The sequence below is a fragment of the Electrophorus electricus genome, chromosome 8 (genome assembly GCF_013358815.1).
Source record: "Electrophorus electricus isolate fEleEle1 chromosome 8, fEleEle1.pri, whole genome shotgun sequence".
In the NCBI taxonomy this organism is placed as follows: Eukaryota; Metazoa; Chordata; class Actinopteri; order Gymnotiformes; family Gymnotidae; genus Electrophorus; species Electrophorus electricus.
Window position 1 is genome coordinate 13,858,430 of NC_049542.1, and position 15,743 is coordinate 13,874,172.

The 15,743-nt window shown below is 44.2% G+C and overlaps 1 protein-coding gene across 1 annotated transcript in view; it reads left to right on the top strand.

Annotated features, from left to right (window-relative positions):
- Positions 1-15,743, top strand: part of pde4a (phosphodiesterase 4A, cAMP-specific) — a 49,935-nt gene that overhangs the window by 19,181 nt on the left and 15,011 nt on the right. Inside the window, exons 2-6 of the mRNA XM_027027284.2 lie at positions 7,465-7,650; positions 9,706-9,742; positions 9,913-9,983; positions 11,367-11,416; positions 14,065-14,177. Of these exons, the coding sequence (XP_026883085.2) occupies positions 7,465-7,650; positions 9,706-9,742; positions 9,913-9,983; positions 11,367-11,416; positions 14,065-14,177 (457 nt within the window). The remainder of the gene's footprint in view (positions 1-7,464; positions 7,651-9,705; positions 9,743-9,912; positions 9,984-11,366; positions 11,417-14,064; positions 14,178-15,743) is intronic.

The window sequence follows — 15,743 nt, forward strand, 5'->3', positions numbered from 1 at the left end:
ATATAAAATGTTTTTCACAGCTTCATCTGATAAGAGTGTAAGTAGAAATCAAGTGGTTGCATGACATGGACAAACTGAATTTGAGACATAACAGAGATAACCAAGAGAAAGACATGGACAAACATGTAGAGAAATAACAGAGACATATATGGACAGAAACAGAGATGTAAAAGTGAGACATAACAGAGAGAGAGATATGGACAAACATGGGGATATCTCAAACATGGGGGTGGAGGGGGAGGCATCATTGTTGCATCTTCTCAGTGAAACAAAGATACTGCTTGGTGACTCACTCTCTCTCTTTCTCTCTCTCTCTCTCCTCTCCCTAAATTTCTCTTTCTCCCTCTCCCTCTCTGCATTTTTTTCTCTCACCTCCCAGAATCTCCCTATCTCTCTCTCTCTCTCTCCCCATCTCTTTCTCTCTCTCTCTCTGTCTCTCCAGTCTGGATTAAAATAACAGCTTCGGCAGCCCCCAGCCTGCAGAGAAGGAGTTACGTGTTGCATCTCAGAGACAGGGTGATAGTCTAAAAATACCACTTCTCGTGTGGGCTGTGCTGAGAGCCCAGGATGGGGACTCAGCCAGAGGGTCTGCAGTCCACATTAGAGACCAATGACATACAGTGCGTCGTGCTCATCTATACGCACATGTTATGAGTACTAGTAAAGATACAACTAGTCATAAAGCACAAGTCCTGGTTTCCACTGAACCAGCAAATCCATATTTACAAACGGTTCATTCCCAGCTCCAGATGCCAATGCATGTGGTTCTCATGAAGCACCTCCTCAAATGATGTTAATAATGACCATGCTTTTTATTGGAGTAGTACTCCTGCCCACTTGATTACAGAACTCCATTAATCAATAGCATCTATGTTTGACTCAGTGCAGGGGATAATGAAGTTCGACTGGTATTATTACAGAGTCGCTTCACTGTCCTTTGGCAGGATGGAGCGCCTTGGGTGAACCCGAATGTTTAACCTTATGCAGTCAGGCAGAGAGTGTGGTTCGCGTTGTCACTCTCAAACATGTCACACTGGCTAAAGTGCTTCAGCACCAGCAGAGGAAATTAAAATGAGGCTTCTATCAAAAAATGTTTCTCCATCTGCATTTTGCCCTTCCTAATCACTTTCTGTGGTAGTTCATCTTTCTGTCTTACTGCAATCACGTGAAGAGTCTCGTACCCTCATGTCTCATCAGAACTTTAAGAGATGTGACCAGGGACAGGTGGCCATCTTTAAAAACCAACACGTTTTGGTTGTCCCTTGACATAATCTGTTAAACAGATCTGGGTGCTAAATAGTGGATTTTCAATTGTTTCATTAATTTTTTTTATGGACCCTAGTATCCAGGGAGGAATTTTACTGAAAGGGTCAGGGAAAATCAGAGAAGAATGAGGCTGTGGGAGGTGTGAGAGAGAGAGAGAGAGAGAGAGAGAGAGAGAGAGAGAGAGAGAGAGAGGAAAGAGAGGAAGAGAAGAATGGAAGAGAGTCTTTAGCACGCTGGTGGGCGGGTCAGGAACAATTAGTCAGGTTGTGATGAGAGGTGTGAGATGCAGAGAAGATAGGATTTGGAACTTTGATAGTTGCTCGAATGTGATGTCTGCTGTAGACTGCCTGAAACCTGGGGGCAGGGGTGTACTGATACTGGGCTTGGGTTTATATTGGCGTTATATATGGGGTTTGTTTTACTGATTTTTTGCAGTTGGGTTTCATTTGGGTAGGTTTTCAGATGTGCATGTCTATGTGCCTATTGGGGAGAAAGGGTTCAGTTTTCGTGAGGTCTGAGGGTGCCTCTGCCAAGTTTCAAGAGGCACCAAGCATCAGCTTTGGCAGGAACATGAGCAAAAGGGCAGCCGGTGGGCTTCTCACCTCAGGCACAGGTCGGGTGCAGCCAGAGAGCAGCGAGCAAGAAATAGAGCAGCTGAGGTATTCCCGAGCATGAGCCTCTGGCCTCCAAGGCATCCCTGAGTACTAGTCTCCGGCAGGCAAGGCCACACGTTTCACCCAGAGTCTATGAAAAGTATCGGCACTCTCCAGGACAGCGCACCATGTGTTCGAATCATCTGTATGAAATGCATAAAGCCAGTCAGTACATGTCCACCCTAACATGGTGGAGAGCACAGCTTTAGATGCTGCACCACTTGCAGCCAGCCATCCCTAATCCAATCTGATCTGCTGTAATCGCCCTTTCCTCGAACCGCCCCCACAGACCCCCGTCTGGCACCTAACTGGCCAGGAAAGCCCTAAACGCCTGCTCTGCCATTGCAGGGTAGCCAGTCTGCCTTGGCTTGACACTGTCTTTGTCTCTGTGTGTGTATGTGTGCGAGCGTGTGTGTTTGTGTGTGTCAGAGGATGAAGGGAGACTGTGCCCTTTGTCCTGGAATTAAGATGGCTCTACTTCCCACCTGGTTAGTAGAGGAGGGAAGCAGGGAACTGAGTGCAGGTGCTGCGTGGGTGCAGAAATGGACCGTGTCTGGAGCAGCTTTGAGCTTCCAGAGTCTAGAGGGGGAGAGAGAGAGAGCAAGAGAGGGCAAGAGATGGAGGAAGAAAGAGGGAAGAAGAGAGAGAGCAGGGAGGGAGAAGGAGGAATATAGATAGAGAAGGATAGAGAGGTGAGAGAGAAGAAGAGAGAGAAGGAGAGAGTGAGCTTCCACGCATACCCCTAAAATATCCAAGTGAGTCAGCGGTGAGGCTGAGATGTGGCCTTGATGTAATAAGCAGCTGGAATGATGGTGCTGCTCAATGAACTGCCTCCGAGCTGCTCTGGATGCTGCTCTGGATCAGGTGCTGCTCAGTGTGCGAGGAATGATGTGCAGCAGTAAAGTAGATGGCAGCTTTTTGTTCCAGTCTTTGGAACAAACACCTACCCCCTCTCCTTAACACTTACACACAAACACACTTTCTATCTCCCCTGTTCCCCCCAGTCCACCACCCCTCTCCACCACCCCCCTTCCTCCCCAACCCCCCCCCCCCCCCCCCCCCCCCCCCCCCCGATCCCCACTGAGCACACAAATCTGGCAGGTGCTAAATGTATAGGTGAAGCATGCAGCTCTAAGCAGAGAGGTGGGGGCGATTTGCTTGTGTCAGCTGGGGGGAGGGGTGGATGGGGGCAATGGGGCACACGTGGAAATGTGCTTGGCACTGGAGGAGGCAGAGACAGGAAATAACTCTCCACAGACCTGGGCAACACAGGGATGAGTATGTGTGTGTGTGTGTGTGTGTGTGTGTGTGTGTGTGTGTGTGCGTGTGTGAGTGCACGCAAGAGACAGAGAGAGAGAGGTGAGGGCATACATGTGGGGGGTTAAGTACTAACTCTGCAAAGGAGGCTCAAGGATGTTTTCTCCAGGGTCCTTTTTTCTTTTAAATTAAAAAATCCCAGTAGAGGAATGTACTCACTGCCTGGTGATGGAGTGCTTGCAGTGCAGCTCCGACTGGTGTGTCAGCAAAGCCTACGGGACTCGTGCGGCCAGTTCACTTTTAATGAAGAATCAATCACGGGGTCAGCGGAAAAGACCCAGGAAATCCATTGCATAGTGTGCGGTTTAATTAAGCCATATCAGCTCAATAACTACGGCTTCAAAGCCTGCTAAAAAACGGGTTAGTAATGGGACATAATCAAAATATTTTATTTTAAAGTGGTGCAAGGGCCTTCTCTGGGCCTTTACAACTGAGAGTAGTTACCGCTGCAAACGTGGTGATTCGGCCGAAGAGGTGATTTGAAGCTCACAGGGCAGGTCTGCAGTAGTGGATATGGCATGACTGAGGGCCAGTGGATATGACTAAGGGAGTGAGCCAAAGTGTGGCTCACTCTTTGAGTGTGTGGTCTCAGAATAAATAACAGTAATAGCAGGCATAGCTTTGTTTTGCAGGAGAAGTACGAGAAGGGGGCACCTTTTAATTCCAAATTTCTGTGACTCACTGCAACTTCTCCGAGTAGCGTCAATTTCCCTGCTTGATTAGTCACGCGCTTGAGTTTATTATTATTTTTTAAATTATTTTAATTTAATTTCATACTGTCAGCGCAAAAGCTACAAAGGGAGAATCTTGGCGGATCGCAGAATAACTAAGAGCACTCGTCGAATGCTAGCCATGTCAGTATAGCCCTCGAAACCATACAAACCTTCGGAAAGAGCTCAGCACACGCCAAAGCCCTCGAAAACTCTACACGTGCGAGTTGTTGTGAATTTTAGCTCGTCGTGGCTTACTCGTCCTGGCCAGTGGGTGCTTCCCGGCCTTTTTCCTCAAAGCACATCAATATCGCAGTACTTATCTGCAGCAATTATTGTCACATTGAAGGCTCCGTACAGTCACTGCAAGGTCAGTAATTCAAAGAGCCAGGCCAGGAAGACAAAGCCATCAGTGTGCCAGCATTTGTTTCCCTGCTGCTCGGGGAAGGTCTGGTTTTAGCATGTTATCGTTTATAGGGCAAGGCGCACCCAGCTGGCACTAATTCTTTCCTCCATGCACCCTCTGATCATCTTGTCATTGTCCACTGTTCTGCGCTCTGTCTCGCTGCCAACGCCGTATCCTATAATCACTGTGCGCTCAAAGGAAGCAGGGCGAGCGTGTTTCTCGTGCATTAGCTCAGCTTGTGATCCCCCCCCCCCCCTTGACTATTGATGCATATTAATTGCGTTTTTCAAGGTGTATTAATCTAGCGCGTTTTCAAGACAATAGTTAGGTCATATGCAACGCAAACGTATTACAAACCTAGCCAAAATTTTCACTACCTCTGTTAAGATTCTGTAAGGCCTCATGGGACACGCAGAGTGCACCGCTCCCGTTTAATTTTCCACATGTGTGCTCTTCGACGGTTGCCACGCCAGCTTACGTTTTCATATGTAAAAACGTCTTTTCTGTCCATGACTCAGTGAGTATGCTCTGCGGGTCTCCCGTGGCCTATAAACAAACGAACGCGCCGGTGTAGCAGCGCGCGCTTGGCTCGTGCTTTCTTCGGCACTGACTCACATCCACAGAGACAAATTACAGAGAACAACGCAGAGAGAGGGCGTTGAAGATCTTGAGAGACAGATGATGGGAGAACGAGTGGAAGAGACAGGAAAAATAGCATAAAAATCTAAAAGAAGCTGGATGGAGCAGGAAAAGGGCGTTAGGACCCACGAGGAAAGGGGAGATTCAGGAAAAAATGACGGCTGACAAGAGTCTTATTTATGATTTGTTCCTCTGCGGATGGTATTCGAGCGCTAGAGTGACACGTGACGCGTGGCTCTCTCTCTCGCTCTCTCTCCTAGTTTCAGAGACGTCACGTGACTTTAAAAAATATTAACATGATACAGCGAAGGCACATGGCCTGTGCGCGCCCACTCATTCTCTCTCTTTCTCTGTCTTTCTCCCCTCCACGCTCTCTGTTTTACACACACACACACACACACACACACACACACACACACACACACACACACACCCTCCCTCTGTTACTCATTTAATGTTATAAATCTTTTTTGGTGTGATCAAAGAGTTTGTAAGGAATTAGTTCCTGTTAGAAAAGTGAGTTTATTTAGACTGGGGGCATGGTACCATCTTAAGTAAGTAAGACTTAAGTAAGTAACTGGGAAGTTTTGTCTCGAAGGCCAACCACCTGTTTATTTCTGGAAAAACAAAAATGGATTTGGAGGAAAATATCACATGCTCCAGGCTTTCATGGTATGCAAACATTTAGATAGGCAGTGACTCACCACCTCCCTCTCTCTCTCTCTCTCTCTCTCTCTCTCTCTCTCTCTCTCTCTCTCTCTCTCTCCGCTCTCTCTCTCTTTCTTTCTCTTCCCCTCTCAGTGTGTGTTCTTCTCTTTTCTCTCTGGAGCATTGCTATTCCACGCCAGTTCCCCGTTAACCAAGCGTCTTCGGTCCTCATGACGATCTGTTTTTCTTTTCCAAGTAGAACTGTGTACTAGGAGGTAAGAGGAGTTTCAGAAAGCTACACAGAGAAACAGAAAGGGAGAGGAAGGTATGCAGGAAGGTATGCCTGCATCTGCCCCAGCCTCATAAAACAGGCCAGCCATAAAAGAGACTGGCATGCAGCTGCTGCAGCCTTCACCCAGCAGCACTAGCTCCCACAGCAGAGTGGTGCTATAGCTCGGCGCCAGTAACAGCCTGCGTGGCTCTGGATGCTGCCGTTGACGTTCAGGCTTTTATTTATCCTTTTTTCCATTTTGTGTGGGAACAGGGTTATTAGAGTGAGAGTGAGAGGGAGAGTGAGGGGGAGGACGTCTGACTGACAGAGAGATAACGAGAGAGAGAGAAAGGGAAAAAATAAGAGAAAGACAACAGACTGAAATCTTGCCCGCTATTAAACTCTGATGCTGAAACCTTGTAGCTTTTCTTGTAATTCATGTGTGTATTTGTGTTGTTTTTTTGTTTTGTTTTTTTTGTAATACATGTGCATATTTTTGTTGTTTTGTCATGTGTGTGTGCATTTGAGCTTTTTTGTAGTTCTCATGTGTATCTAAGGTTTTGGGTGTTACAGCATACCCAGAATTCCATAGTGATGACTCAGAGGAGGTTGGAGTGCAGCTTTGAGCTGTGGGAGGGGTGTGGTGGGCCACCGCCTCCCGACCCACCCTGCCTCACCTCTGAGCCCAGACACGCCAGACTTGGGCCTCCACCTGCAAAGCAGCTGGGTTTTTTTTATGCCTGAGGCGTTCCTGGGACTCCGTCTCCAGGTATCTTACTTTCCTGGCTCTCTTCCCCTGGCCACTATAGTCCCTGCTTCTACACTACGCTCCGCCTTCTGCTGCACCCGTATGCCCTCTTAGGCTGGGTGCCATTCCATGCTGCTATGCTGACAGCCACAGCTGTTGTGCAGAATTGGCTGGGAGGGCCATAAAACTTCCATGATGTTCTGGAGCCTTCAGTTCTTGTCCATGCGCCTGTTCGCATTAGCACTGTACAAACACACTTTAGAACCTGCAATCGAGCTACGTGCATTCATGCGCGGTGACTTTTCTATCCAACAAGCTCTGTCACTTTTGTGCACTTTCGTTCTTGTTTACAGTAAGGCTAATAAACCGCATTACAGTAAGGCTAATAAACCGTTCCAGTGATTATGGGAGTTTCACTGACTGGGCTAATAGGCTAATGATGCTAATGGAGGTGCTGTCATTGGGCAGCAACCTGTGACCGTTACAAAGTCTAAGAGCATTAGCTGTCTGGAGAGATGGACAGCCAATCACAAAATCTGCAATATCAGTGCCATTTGCCCTGTGCAGGACGGGAGAAAAAAAGCTAATGCTGTCTGGGGCAGGGGTGTCTGTGTGCTTAATGGAAATGACAAGACCTTTCGCTCTGTTTATCTCTTTTTTCATCTTGTTTTTGCCCTCTTTTTTCTTTATATTTTCTGCCTCTTTCTTACTCTCAATCTCTTGGCGTTGCCATCTTTTTCTCTCTCATGCTCACACTCTATCCATTTCTTACTCTCAACTCTCTCTTTCTGTTTCTCTCTCTCCAGTTTCGATGGAGAGAATGGACCGTCTCCTGGACGTAGTCCGATGGATTTGCAGGCGAGTCCTGGTCTGGTGCTCCACCCCTCCTTCCCCCAGAGTGGCAGGCGTGAGTCCTTCCTGTATCGCTCTGACTCCGACTACGACATGTCCCCCAAGACCATGTCCCGCAACTCCTCCGTTAATAGCGAGGGGTAAGCATTATCTGCAGGGCCACAACAGCAGCTCATGGGTGAATCATGACCTTACCTACTCAAACGCATCACTTACCTTCACATGCATCCCGTACCTGTTCACAAACGTCACTTACCTGCTCATGCACGATACTTATCTATCTCGCATCACTTATCTTCACATGCATCATTTCCCTGCTCATGTGCATCAATTACATTCACATTCATCACTAATCTGTTCACACGCATCACTTAGCTGTTCTTTGGGTTGTAACACACTCACCAGCAGTTGTATTAAACCAACCTTGGGACTATACTTTGTGTGCATTTTTAAGGTACACCTAGCCTATAAGTGTATTTATATACACCTAGCCCATAAGTGTATGTATTATATACACCTAGCCTATAAATGTATTTATTATATACACCTAGCCCATAAGTGTATTTATGTACTGTACGTTTCTGGCCCGAGTGCCACAGGTCGTGCAGCAGGACGCACAGACTTCCTCGACGGAGCAAGACGTTTATTAACATTAAACATATACTACACAGGTGGCACTCACACACAACACTTACAGTAAACATGACTCTACACTTAACATTAAAGGAAGAACACATACACTTTAACATTGGACTACACAAACTAACGTTATGGCTACAGAGATCGAAATTAACACACACGTAGGGACAATGACCAACGAGGATGCACACACTGACAGGGGTTTAAATAGACAGACAGAAATTCAACATTAAACCCAATGCAAGTGTGTAATGCCAGAGGGCGTGGTTACAAACAGTACAAATGTGAATCCCCTGCACACGGCGGGCCGTACCACGTGACTCATGGGGGCCAGAGCCTTCCGTGACATGTACACCTAGCCTATAAGTGTATTTATTACATTTACATTTACATTTTAGATTTATGGCATTAAGGTATAAATGTAAATTACATTTACATTTATGGCACTTAGCTTTATTATGTACACCTAGCCTATAAGTGTATTTATTATATACACCTAGCCTATAAGTGCATTTATTATATACACCTAGCCTATAAGTGCATTTATGTACACCTAGCATAAAAGTGTATGTACTATGTACATCTATCCTATGTGTATGTATTATATACACCTAGACTATAAGTATATATATTACATACAGCTAGCCTATAAGTGTATTTATGTACATCTAGCCTATATGTGTATTTATTATGTACAACTAGCCTATGTGTATTTATTATATTCACCTAACCTATATGTGTATGTATTATTTACACCTAGCCTATAAGTGTAATTATGTGCATCTAGCCTATAAGTGTAATTATGTGCATCTAGCCTATAAGTGTATTTATGTGCATCTAGCCTATAAGTATATTTATGTATTCCTAGTCTATAAGTGTATTTTATAAGTGTACAGTTCCAGACTGAAGCCCAGCTGTAGTAGCGCATGTGTCCCCTTCTACCCTGTTCATCACTGGTCAGTGTCAGGGAACCACTGCTGGCCCTGTTATTCCTGTGGCAGACCATTTCAACACTGCATTAACACTGGCATGCATGTGGCATGGATGTGGGGGTTGAGCTGGCACAGGGTTAGCAGGCAGAGCAGTGTGGCTCAGGAATTTACACTTGTCAGTGTAACTGCTCAGTTTATACACACACACACACACACACACACACACACACACACACACACACACACACACACACACACACACACACACCCACACATACTCAAATGCACACACACACATGCATGCACACACATGCATGCACACACATGCACGTGCACATACACACACACACACACACACACACACACACACACACACACACACACACACACACACACACACAAACACACACACTCACATGCACACACACAGGCATAGTGACACTGCTCAGCTGAGAGTGGCTGGCCCCTGACAGCAGCCATCAGCAGATATATAAATTGTGCATGTCAATGTGCTATAGACTTGAGCTGTAGTATGTCTAATAAAGTGGCTGTTGAGTGTAGAGCAGGTCTTTCCTTCACGTTTAGAGTGACTCTCTCTCACTCTTTCTCTCGCTCTCTTTACAGACATGCTGAAGATCTCATAGTCACCCCTTTTGCTCAGGTAAGGCCTACTGCCTACTAGGAACTACATGCAGCTTCATAGTGAGGTTTGCCCAAGACTTGCAAAGACAGACTTAGCATCCTGTTTTCTTTGTGTCTCTACCCTCTCTGTTGCCCTGTCCTGCCCTCTTCCCCTCCCTCTCTCCACCCTCTCCCCGCCCTCTACCCTAGGTGTTGGCCAGTCTTCGAACTGTCAGAAGCAACTTCACCATTCTTGCCAATGTCACGACACCCACCAGCAAGTCAGTACCATTCCACAGTATCCTTTACTTCAACCTTCTGCTGCTCTAGCTCAGAGCAGCATTCTTTTGCATCTGGCATAACACAAATTTAATAAAGACAAGTTTTGTGCCCTTAGTATCTACTCAGAGATTTCCTGCATTTCATCTATAGAGCTGGACCTGTGTTTCTTTAGTTTCTTTAGTTTTATGGAAAGTAGGACATTCAGAGATATTTCTTAAGCTGTTCAAGTCTAGGAAGGAGATGGTTGCTTTTAGCACATTTTCAGTGTTGATCACCTCCATTTGCTTATATCAGTTGCCAAAAAAATTACATTGCTGATATCTCCTATGTCTGCTGTGTACTCTGAAGATAGCTAATTATTCTGGTTGAACTACTTATTTGTGTTTCTTTTTTATCTGTAGGATTTTTAATTTAATTTTTTTTCCCCCCATTCTGAGCATTGCTCCAGACAGTGAATCTTTAATATTCACTATATATGGACAAAATTGTTGGGCAGTTCCAGTCTTCAGGGAAGGCTTTCTACAAGATTTTGGAGTGTGCCTTTGACAATATTTGCTCATTCATATATTTGTGAGGTCGATAGGGTTGAGGTCAGCGCTCTATGTGGGCCAGTCAGGTTCTTCCACACCAAACTCACCCAACTATGCCTTTATGGACCTTGCTTTGTGCACTAAAGCACAGTTGTCACCCCTGAGAGCACATTTCCACTGCTCCAGAGTCCAGTGGCACTGTGCTTTACACCACTTCATCTGTCGCTTTGCATTGTGCTTGGTGATGTAAGGCTTGCATGCAGCTGCTCAGCCATGAAAACCCATGCCATGAAGCTCCCGGCACGCAGTTTTTTTGCTGATGTTAATGCAAGAGGAGATTTGAAGCTTTTATTAAGTCAGCACAGCGTTGGTGACTTTTACACACTATGCACCTTAGCACTCGGTGACCATGCTCTGTAACTTTCATGGTCTGCTGAGTTGCTGTGACTGAGTGGTTGAGTTGCAGTGGTTCCTAAATGCTTACACGTTTCAATAATACCACTCAAAGCTGATTATAAAATATCTAGTAGGGAAGAAATTTCACAAACTGACTTGTTGCAATAATGGCATTCAATTAGAGTACCATGCTGAAATTCAATGATCAAGCGGTATGTCCATATAGTGTAGGTGGTACACATACAAGACAGTGTATAATAATTTAAAAATGTATTATGTGAAATGATAATGTTAGATGCAATGGATATGTTTTCTGGGAATGCACATCAGCTGATCCCTTTACGGTAAAGGTTTTTGATCTCCCACTGAGCTGACAGCACAGGCCAGTCTCCTGCTTCTGCCAACAGAAAGTTCTTTCCAGTCACCCATAGTCTGTAATTCTCTTTTTGTCCACAGGAGGTCGCCAGTGACAAGCCAACCCACCGTTCCCCCAGCAACGCTCTCTGGTATGTTTACTGTATTAAAACTTAGCAACTGTTGAGCACACCCCCACCCCCCAACACACACACACACACACACACACACACACACACACACACACACACACACACACACACACACACACACACTACCGCTCTTCCCACACACTGTCTCTCACATTCACTTCCACCAGGCTTCCTGTGGTAGGCACTGCTGCCAGTACAAAACGAATTATATCATCGGACGCAGTGGAACCATATGGACAGCAGGGGCTGGAGGCATACCAGACTCTAATCAAGCTAAGAACAACTCTCAGTTGCTAGCCTCTGGAGAAAATAAAATCACAAATCATCTGGTGGTGATGAAAAAGCCTTTCACTCCATATCGCCCCCTATGCCACAGTGAGGGAGATACATATGACCAATACTACAATACTACTACCTCTTTTGGACAGGGTTCACCTGTAATCTTTAGTAATAAGTAGACTTTAGTAGTAAGTAAACTTTCTGGTCATTTCATTTTGGATCAAGAGGACTCGGGATGGTTTTGCTGTTTAATTAATCTCTCTGTGTAGACCCACTGCAGCATTAGATAAACACCAATATGCTTTTGCCTGTAAATGTTCCCTCACACACACACACACACACATTCTTTGAGCTAGAGCTGCATTAGCTGGTCAGGCAACACATCTTTAGACTAAGTTATATGACGGGTTAAAAAATGTTTTTCTCTGAGAATTATAAATGAATATTTTAGTCTCCTTGGGGTATTTTTCTTCAGTTAAATGAAGTTAAAACTTCTTACCACCCGCTTTATTAGAAACATCTTGTAGGTGTACACATCTGTACACATCTATACACATCAATCTGTTAGACTTTTATTTATGGCTAGTTTCTGCTGTTTGAACATTTTGGGGTGATGAACCCAGTGGTGACATTAATGTGTAAAAATTTCATCAACACTGCTGAGCCTGTTATCCTGAGATTAGCACAACACACACTATCAAATACTAGGACAGAACCAGCATGATACTAGCACAGCACTGGCATGCCAGGCCATATGAAGCCTTTTTAACGTAGGCTATTAAAATGTTGAGCCTAATAATTTTATTTATTTAATAATTTTATTTTTATTTATTGATTGATTTTTGAAATGATTTTTTTTAAATAAAAAAAATGTAAGTGCAATCCAAAAACAATGGCAGCATAATGAAGAGGCCAGTATTCAGTAATAAAATCATTACGCCTACACTAATTCTGATGCAACAGCAAAGCAAATAAACAAAAAGAACAGATACTCAATCTGAACAGGACTATAGCCTAGCAAATGATTGCCAAAAGTTTTACATAACCCCTTCAATAAAAATAATTTTTAATTCTTACTTATTACTAACTGCTTTAAGCACAACTCTTGAACTACTTTTAATGGTGAGATACCATGGACCTCACACATCTTTTTCAGTCCCACTGATATAACTTGATCTGAAAGGCTCATTGTATCTCAATATATGTGCAACTGTTCACTAAGGCAGACCTGAGGTAGAACAAAACGTGATTTACATCAGACAAGTACAAAACGATTTGCGGAAGTGCATATATACGCGGATACCCAATCAGAATGCATTTGGCAGGATCCTGATAGTGTGGCCAGGTAAATGCACTATAGATGTCAGATTCTACTTGCGCCTGTGTAGGTGAAATATCTGTGGCTGAGACTATAGCTAAGCTTACGGCTTTGAGCATGTTTCTCATCCCTTTCCCTGACCCCAGTCCATGTGTGACATCTAACACTGAAGGTTATTAAAGATTAGTGACTTAGTCATGGACCAGTTGATGGTAGATTGAAGATACAAAAGATTATATATATATATATATATATATATATATATATATATATATATATATATATATATATATATATATATATATATATATATATATATATATATATGCCAGAATTTCACAACACAGTTGGGTTTTGCAACATAAAGTAAATAGCTTTCCTATTGCAGTCCTATTACCTTCTAAAAACACAAGAAATTAGCTCATAATGACAGTTTAGCCAGTGTGAAATAGAACTTCAAAAGGCAAAAAGAAGGCAGTGTTAATTCGCTTTTAGGTGGTTCTGGTTTTCTTTGGCACTGAAAACTATATCTAAGTGTTCCAACATTTCTGTGTTCATTAGCAAACATTTTTTGATATATGATTTTAATAGCTATTTATATCAGTAGCAACTTCTGTCAAACATCCACAGATAGGACAATTTTTACATTTTTTTTTGCTGGTAGCAAATGTGATAATCAAGTCATGTGGCAAAAAATACATTATTCATAATTCATTTGATCTTTCCTTGTGAACATTTTAAAATATTCCTGCTCTTTTGTCACTGAAAGAAGACAAGAGTCAGACATGAAAACTTCTTAGAGTACTGATTAAGGGTCAGATTAATACAACTTTTAAGGGTACTGATTAAGGGTAAGATTAATAAATCCTCTGAAAGTAAATAGTCTAAGTGGAGAATACTTTACAGGAGCTTTCCTTTGACAGATCCCAAACATTGTTGTTTAAACCAGTTTCTACTGTGTTTTGAAAGTGATGCTAAAACATTGCTCCAGTGTTTGTATGCCATTGTATTAAGGGTCTCTCCCCCTTGCCCCTCTCTCCCCACCGTACAGAGGAGACGTACCAGCAGCTGGCTCGTGAGACTCTGGAGGAGCTCGACTGGTGTTTAGACCAGCTGGAGACCATCCAGACACACCGCTCAGTCAGCGAAATGGCTTCCAACAAGGTGTGCCTTCACCCTCATTTCATTGCCACCACTGCGACATGCTTACTACAGTTCCCATAATCCCATTTGTCGTATTGCCTGGGATGGAATTGTGGGAAGGGGATTGCCTTTCTTGGCAGCAAAGTTTCAAGCTGTACCCGAGACCAATAGGTATTCTATAATCCCATGAGCCAGGTTCTAACCTATTATGTTCAGATGTATTATGACTTTAAAGGCTAGAATGTTGAAGGTTGATGCTTGCTGAATGTAGTGGAGAAAGGGAATGATACCTCTTTGTGGTCCCAAGCCGTTAGACTCTGTCACCATCATGGGCTCTGTAAGCACACCAGCACACTCTCACACATTCCACATGGCATAGGGGTTTTTTTTTTTGGATGGAGGAGGTGCCCCCAACAATTCCTGCTCACACTACAAATAATGCATTAGATTTCGGGGTGTAAGCAGTGCCCCCCGAACACCCCCCCCCCCCCCCCAAAAAAAAAGGTGGAGGTATTATAGGTGACCACCTACTGACCACTATGGCTCCTGTTTTTGGACCTACTACCATGTCTGCATGTGTGTGGGTGCTTGCCATCAAAAACTAGAGAAGGAAAGGTCTCGATAGATAGAAAGATCTAATAGATTTCCTTCTCCAATGTATATTTCATATTTCATTGTTTACGTGCAACCAAAGTAGCCAAAGCATTATTCTCCATCACTATGAGAGGGAGAGAGCAAGAGACAGAGAAAAGCAGAGGGAGAGAGACATAAAGCGAGAGAGACAAATAGAGAGAGAGAGAGAGAGAGAGAGAGAGAGACAAGTGATGGAGGGACAGAGGATGGAGAGGGAAAGGATGGGGAGGAGGTAAGGGAGGGAGCTCTTGGGTCCTGATGCGGATGTTTGTGCTTTAACCTTGGTTGCTACCGAACTGCAGCAGCCTCTACCCTTCCTGCTTAACCATTGGCTCTGCATTGTGACCACAAGGCATGCGGCTTAGGTACCGGCCAATGAAAAATCGGTACCTTTCTCCCTTAAACAGGAGACAGGAACATTTTTTTTTCTAATTTCCCTCAAAGTCAAGATTGCTGTGTTAGAATATTTAACACCATTATTCAGTTTCATTTTAGCATGATGCACACTGCGTGGTAAATCGAGGATGGAACAAGAGAACAGTGGTGTGTGTGTGTGTGTGTGTGTGTGTGTGTGTGTGTGTGTGTGTGTGTGTGTGTGTGTGTGTGTGTGTGTATGTGTGTGTGAGAGAAAGAGACAGAGAGAAAGGAGCAAGGAGAGAGAAGGAGAGAGAGGAAAGGTGAATGTTGGTAAACAGACTACAGATTCATTAAAGTCTTGTTTGTATTGGAGATAAACTGAGGACATATATAAAGATAATGCTCATACATACACGCACATATGCACACACACATACACACACACACACACACACATACACACACACACACACACACACGTACCTTCTCCTTTTTTCCCACACACTGACATGCCCTCTGCAGCACATGCGCATTCAGGGTAGTGCGTGCTTGCACACGCGCACACACACACACACACACACACACACAAAAAAAAAC